General features: G+C 41.6%; 1 protein-coding gene across 2 annotated transcripts in view; it reads left to right on the forward strand.

The window, feature by feature from the left end:
• The window catches only part of SH3GL2 (SH3-domain GRB2-like 2), an 11,366-nt gene extending 3,790 nt beyond the window's left edge, over positions 1-7,576 (forward strand). Inside the window, exons 4-7 of one of the 2 annotated variants that reach the window (XR_551792.1) lie at positions 2,369-2,472; positions 4,383-4,513; positions 6,638-7,096; positions 7,245-7,576. Coding sequence is in view for 1 of the 2 variants with exons in the window: in XM_008590109.1 (XP_008588331.1) it covers positions 2,369-2,472; positions 4,383-4,513; positions 6,638-6,837 (435 nt within the window). In the remaining variant the exon portion in view is untranslated. Of the gene's footprint in view, positions 1-2,368; positions 2,473-4,382; positions 4,514-6,637; positions 7,184-7,244 lie in introns of those variants that run through there. The other variant, XM_008590109.1, reaches the window with a different exon arrangement.
• The last annotated feature ends 30 nt before the right edge of the window (positions 7,577-7,606 follow it).

A 7,606-nucleotide genomic window follows, 5' to 3' on the forward strand; every position in this document is an offset into this window, starting at 1 on the left:
GGTAAAAATTTTTTTTTTTTTTTTTTTTTTTTTTTTTTGTCTTTTGTCTTTTTTCCGTGTCCGGCAACGGATCGCAACCCTCAGTGTTGCCCCCGTACCGGACCGGGGACCGGCAACGGGATCGCAAGCCTCGGTGTTGCTCCCGCGCCTCGCTCAACCAGTGAGCGGGAACCGGTCTATACGTGGGATCCGAACCCTCGGACGGGAGCGCCGCCGCGCTTCCCAAGCGGCGCACTATCCAGTGCGCCACTGGGCCGGCCCAGAAATTTATTTCTTTTAAATAATTTTAAATGATAAAATAGACTGAGAAATGGTAAAGTTCTTTCTATATTCCAGTAGTTTGATTTAACTAGATTTTTGTCTATTAGTGAATCTTAAAGTACTACCAATAGTGGGAAGATAAAGAATGTTTCTGATGATCTATATATAAATCACATAGCTTAAAAAACATACTTTGTTGAAATATAGGGCAGACTGACTTCATATTATGAAAGAATATCAACTAAAATACAAGGGTGCTTCAAAAAGTTCGTGGAAAAATAGAATTAAAAGATAATATGAGCCTTTCCATGAACTTGTACATTCAGAATTGAGTGCTCAGCAAAGATTAAAATGCTCTGTATTTTCTGTATTTTGAAGTAAATTTGACATTTTCTTTGAAAAATTAATTTTTATTGAGATTGATAATTGTAGCATAGTTACTACATTTAGGGCATAGATGAGATAGTTTAAAAGCTGCTTTCATACTTCCAGAGTACTAAATTATTATTCATGGCTTTGCAGGTTACATTCTGTTGAGTTCTTTTAACTTTGAAGCTGTGAAGGCAATCTCTCCGTTGACCACTCATGTAATAAGACCTGTTAAACCAGCTTTCCTGTCCTTGTTCATACCCACCTAGTACCCATCAGTTGCTGATCAACTTCTTCCAAGATGTTTATAGAGCCTTTATGTACTTAGTACTGTATTAGTCAGGGTTCTCCAGAGAAACAAAACTAATAGGATATAAATATAGATTATGAGAAGGGATTTATTCCAGGAATGGGCTCACATGATTATGGAGACTGAGAAGTCCTACAATAAGCCATCTGTAGGCTGAAGAACCAGGGAAGCCGGTGCCAGCACTTAGTCTAAGTTCAAAGGCCTGAGAACCAGGGGAGCTGAGGCTGGAGGCCTGAGCACCCAATGGTGGGGGTTGAGGGTGAGCCACTGGTGCAAGTCCCGGAGTTCAAAGGCTGGAGAGCCTGGAGCTTTGATGTCCAAGGGCAGGAGAAGATGGGTGTCCTAGCCCCAGAAGAAAGATAGAGAATTCATCTTTCCTCTCTCTGTTCTATCTGGGCTCTTGGCCAATTGGGTCACGCCCACCCACATTGGATAAGGGGAGACCTTCCTTACTAAGTCTACTGATTCAAATGCCAATCTCTTCTGGAAATGCCTATTAGATTTACCTAGAAATAATGGTTTACCAGATATCTGGGTATCCCTTAACTCAGTCAAGTTGACACCTAAAATTAACCACCATATTACTTAATTGCCTTACTCTTGACTGTGTTAGGGAAGGCATGTTGAACATAGCCAGACTTTCCCACCACCCAGAGACAGTGTAGGTTTGTGTTTATGTAAAACAACTTGTGTTTACCTAACTACTTGAGAAATACTGTGTGCATGAGAGATGACCTGAATCACACTGCTCCTTCCCTGGGGCCGCCCCACCCCCAAACTCATGGGACAACATTTCCTCTGTTGACTTGGAGGCTATTACTCAGCTAATCACAACACAAGACACAAAATGAAGAGTAACAAGGATGTTTAGAATATTAGAGCTGGAATGAACTCAACATGTCACCTGATCCAACCCCTTTACATTACAGATGAGGCTCAGAGAGGACAAAAGATTTTCCATTGTACTATACTGCCTCCCATGGTGCCTGATACGAGAAACCAGTATTCACATTTTTATTAACAGCACTAACATTAATTTAGCATGAAAATTATAGGGAGCAAAGAGTCCTTTGATCAATGCATCTTTTTCCTATAGGACATGAATAAAAGAAGCCAAATCCTAACAACAAGGTTGTAGCTAAGAGTGAGACTATTTAATGAGAGTTATGTAGTCTTCATGAGCATTCTTATTAATGTTGCTGCTTCTTATGGTACTGATATGCATGGTTCCAAGCGTAAGGATGTTCTTAACCTTAATCAATTTGGAACCTGCAGAACTATCTATCTTAGCCTGGCTCACCACACAGTCATCAGCATCACCCAGCACTGGGCTGTATGGCTGGCCAGCTCTGTTATATGTATAGGGTAGTAGTAGCTGCTTAAGGAAAACAACCTGGTAACTAAGGAGGTTACCCCATCAATCTGCAGATTGAACAGGTGAGCCAGCTCTCTGCGCTCGTGCAAGCCCAGCTGGAGTACCACAAACAGGCAGTCCAGATCCTGCAACAAGTCACCGTCAGACTGGAGGAAAGGTATTTCAGTTCCCTGAATTTCACATTTGCATTTTCTTGCTATAAAATGGTGTGTAAAGAAATGGAAATAATAGAATACATTTGGAGACAGACTTCTACCAAAATTGCTGCTGATCCTACACTGGCACTGTGTGGATTGTTTGTTTACATTTTATTTTGTCCTGGGCTTTGTTTTACCTTGTTCTATTGAATCTAATCATATGTTTATGAGATTATTGGATCCTGTTTTGGCTGCCACAAATGTTGACCAGGATACTACTGATGCTACCAGATATGATCGGCTGAGCAGATACTCCATGTGGGTACTGAATGCATACCATCATCAATCTTAGAACAGCCCTGTAAACTGAGTACTTTCTGCCTCAACTAACAGATGAACAAACTGAGGCTCAGGGATGTGAACTACTAGCCCAGGGTCACTTGGTGGTACAGCTGCGGCTCCCAGTCAAGCATAGCCTGTTTTTTGAAAGCCTGTGCCTTTTCACGTTGTGTCTCTCTGAATGGCAGTCAAGTTTTCCGCCATCAAGAGAGCTGCTTTCATCAGCTTATTCTACCTCCTCATCTGCACCTCACAGTGGGGCTGTGAATGGGGCTTCCTGGAGTTGTGGGGCACAGCCTGCACAGCTGTATGCAGTAGCCCTGCATATATATACTGTAATATGTGCTGTTTTATTTAGCCAGATTAAGCAGGATGGTTTTGCTAAACATATATACCTGAAAGGATCATGTCAGCAGACTTTATTCTCAGATCATGACCAGGTTAGACTCTCCTAGCTGATCACATGGCTACCTGCATAATGAAGACTCCAGTCATATTATGCTGCACTATTATTGGAAGTGTCACCTATTTCCACTGTTTCCATCTGGCCGATCTCCTCTTCTTCCTATATTTTCTTTTTAGTGCTTTGATAGTGCATCTTACTTCAGTGGACATGTGAATAACACTGAAGCCTCCAGAAAGGTTTAAAACTTTACACTTCAAAATATTAAAGAAATATTATGTGTCTTTGTGACATGTGTTAAGCCTGAAGTCGTCACTTTCCTTTTTTTCCTCTGAAATATGTTCAAACTTAGTATCATTCTATGATCACCATACCCTAACCCTCCCCACCCTTGCAAATCTATTACATACTTTGCTTACTGAATGCCTGAAACTTGAAAACATTCAGGGGTATTTAGAATACATTTATTGGCCATACCTTTCCACTTACCTCCTGTCTCCCCTTGTTCTTTTTCTCCTCCTCATATTTCAAACTGCTCACTTTTCTCAGAGCATGCAGTATTTCCTCCTTTCCTCTCTTCAAACTTTCTCATACTCTATATGGAATAGCTTTCTTCCACATGTTCATCTGGAAGCAACTCCTACATATCTTTCGCCTCTTTCTTTAAACCTTCTTCAGCTTCCCCATGGAAAGGTGGACTCTTCCTTTACCAGCACCCCACCCACCCCTGAGTTCCTGCAGCACTTTGCAGATATCTTTATAACAGCACTTAGTATGATTTATGGTAATCAGTTGTATATGTTCTGTCTCCCCTATGGACCATAAGCTGCTTGAGGGCAAGGACTGTGTCTTATTCATCTTTGTGTTCCTGGCACCTAGCACAGTACATATTTGCATAAAGAGCTCTGAATAAATGTGGGAGGAAGTGAGGGATGGAAAGAACGAAGACAGGATATGACTATAGAGGGACATCACCAAAAGCACAGATGTACACATATAGGAAAACTATGGGTCCTTTTCAGATTTCCCACACTGTACTGTGCTGGATTAGTTTGTGACCATTGAGTAAATTGGGTCACCCACCAATGCTAGCAAATCCATCTAGTATTTCCTGAATTTTATTATTGCTCTTATTTTCAATTCTTACTTGACTGCATAATCTTTTTTTCCTCCTCCTTTTCAATGCAGAATTAGACAAGCTTCATCTCAGCCTAAAAGGGAATATCAGCCTAAACCACGAATGAGCCTGGAATTTCCAGCTGGAGACAGTACTCAGCCCAACGGGGGTCTCTCCCACATGGGCACTCCCAAACCTGCAGGTAAGAAGCTTAGACCTGCACATCCCATTATATAGGTTTTGGGCACATCTGTTGACACTTTTCCAGAAATTCTAGGAGCAATCCAATCTGGCTGCATAAGAAATATACAGTAATAACGTTTTTTACAGGATGGTTTTTCAGTAGAAATTCTGTGAAAGGAATCCCTTTTTCCTTTCTCATTGACTTTTCTTTCCCTCATTTTCCTTCCTTTCAGTAGAACTTTCTTTGTATGTCGCTTTTTCCTCATTCTCAGTCATCAGCACTTGCTAACCTCCTAAGTAACACATTTGGTTTTGGCCCTCCTTTGTGATGACCTTAACTTGCCTGTTTAGAGCTGGTGGCCTCACTTTTTTCCCTGCCTTTCCTCTTCTGTGAACCTAGCATGCATGGGAATGCTGCCCCTGGGCAGGCGTACCCACGTACATCCACATGTGACCATAGACAGCAGCTCCGGGAATGTGTTGAGCTGGATTTCCTGAGTCACAGGGGCATGTGGTTGAATATATTTGCAGAAGAATGTGTTTTGAATCTCATCTGCTAGATTTCCTTTCCTACCCCCCAACCCCTGACCAATTCATCATGATGTGGTACTAAAGTTGGTATAATACAAGCTAAGTTTTATTTTCTCTCAGGAATATTGATGCATGCCCAATAATGCATTCTTCTTGTTGTTACTATCGCTTTCCAGCCGCTACACACAAATTAAACAAAAGCCTGTGCTTGAGACATTTTCAACTTTAATATTTGCTTGGTTGAAGATGTGGGAACTGTATTATACTGGGTATGGATTTTATCAGCACCGCACTCTCCCTAGTGAGCCACGGGCCGGCCCATGGGTATGGATTTTAAAGATATGCAGCTCTCTCCTGTTTTCCTTGTATGACTAGTGCTTGATGGTCAACAGTAGAATTCTTTTAAAAAGATACCATCAGGAGACTATGAATGAAAAGAGTGAGCCAGTAGGTGGAGCCCTCTGCCCTTTGTTCTCACCTCCACTGCTCAGAGCCCCCAGTGTGTGGTGTAAACAGCAGTGACTCCCTGAAGTTAGCTGGTTACCAGTACTAGTCATTTAAATTATCTTGAACTGTGCTTCTCCCTGACCAGAAATAACTGTATATTTCACTTTTCATTCTTTGGAGACTCATTAATTTGCTGCTTTATCCAAATCAAAAAATAGGTTATTTCCCTTCCAAGCCACCTAAATGGTATGGGAGCTATGTGCACTTGTCTGAGTCAGTACACACGTGTATGTATGCTACATTAATATATTAGATCATTTAAAATATGTCCCTTTTAAGATACATTTTAAGGATGATTCCATCCTTCGTTATTTTACTCGAGGTAGAGCACATTATTTTTTATATGCCATAGCTTCAATGCACTGCTCATACTTATAAATGCAACCGTTTACCAAGTATAAATTATATATATTTTTTTACATAATTTCAGTGAATAGCCACAATAGTGATGTGAAGTAAGTTCTGCTGTTATGTCCAGTTTTAAACAGAAAAACTAAGAGTGAAATGCGTTGTGTAAGGTTACACAGAGGAAGAACTTGAACCCGGTATTTTATATTATTTTGTTTTCACCACATTATAGCAGTTTTCCAGAGGCTGAAATTATTATTTTAAGAATGAAAGCTGAACTATTATTCTGAGGTTGCAAATCATTGTCCTGTAATTAATTGTACTATTTCAAATGTGCTGAGATTTTAAAGTGCTAACATGAGAGAATCCTGGCCATCCTGTGTTATTAACCTAAATCTCATTATAAACTCCTTAAGTTATGGGTCTTCCATCTCTGGGCATTATCAGGAAGTCAAACCTTAGCGAACTCTGCTGTACATATTGCAAGAGCAGATGTGACCATTTTTCACCCTGGAAACAGAAACAGGAGTACCCAGCAGCTTCCAAAGATGTGAGAAAGCTAAAGACTGGTAGAGGGCAAGATGCCCAGGCAGCGGATACTGGGATCTAGTAGCAAGAGGAAGCTTCCACAGGAAGAGGAATGAGGGAGAAAAGAAGGAGAACAGCAAGCCAGGTGGGTGGGTGCAGCAGGTGGTAGATACCATGAGTTAAATACCCCTTGTCCTTCTGTGTTCTTCTCTCCTGCTCTTACCCCCAGGTGTCGCAATGGACCAGCCCTGCTGCCGAGCTCTGTATGACTTTGAACCTGAAAATGAAGGGGAGTTGGGTTTTAAAGAGGGCGATATCATCACACTCACTAACCAAATTGACGAGAACTGGTATGAGGGGATGCTTCATGGCCAGTCAGGCTTCTTCCCCATCAATTATGTGGAAATTCTGGTTGCCCTGCCCCATTAGGATGTTATTCTGGCCAGCCCCAGATAGTTCAGTTTAACCACTGCTTTGGTAATGCTGCTTACAACACATCCCGAGTGCAGGCTGCAGTGGTCCAAGTCATCAAGCCCCACCAAGTGTCTTTGGCTGACTTGTGTGCTCCTACAGAAGTCATGGTGATGAATGGTATCTTCTTAGCCTTCTGGGCATGGCATGTGCTTTTTAAACACCATCTGAGATCAGCCAGTAGTCACAGAACTGCTGTTTACACAGTTCGCCGGAGGCTCTTGTTTCTTAGGCTATGACCACGAGCTACATCACAGAAAAACAATCCTACCGAAGATATCGTCTATCACCCAAGGACCATCTCAAGGTCTCGGGTTCTTCATTTAAAGAGGAGAAAGTCTTTGCTTTCCCATTGTCCCCCGGAGGCTCTTGTTTCTTAGGCTATGACCACGAGCTACATCACAGAAAAACAATCCTACCGAAGATATCGTCTATCACCCAAGGGCCATCTCAAGGTCTCGGGTTCTTCATTTAAAGAGGAGAAAGTCTTTGCTTTCCCATTGTCCCTTCCCAAATATGTGAGTCACAGAACTGTGAAAGCCCCCCTCACCAGCAAATTGTCTTCTGGTCTGAATGATTTAGTCTCTTGATGCTACCAGTAGAAAAGTGTTAATTGTGGGCTCAAAGCATTCTCTGAAACAGTCACCTTTGTTCCCCCTACATATGCCTATTTCTTTTCTTTTTTTTTTTTTTTTTTTTTTTTTTTTTTTTTGTGTCCGGCAACGGA

This window comes from Galeopterus variegatus, unplaced genomic scaffold (genome assembly GCF_000696425.1).
Source record: "Galeopterus variegatus unplaced genomic scaffold, G_variegatus-3.0.2 Scaffold5847, whole genome shotgun sequence".
Classification (NCBI taxonomy): domain Eukaryota; kingdom Metazoa; phylum Chordata; class Mammalia; order Dermoptera; family Cynocephalidae; genus Galeopterus; species Galeopterus variegatus.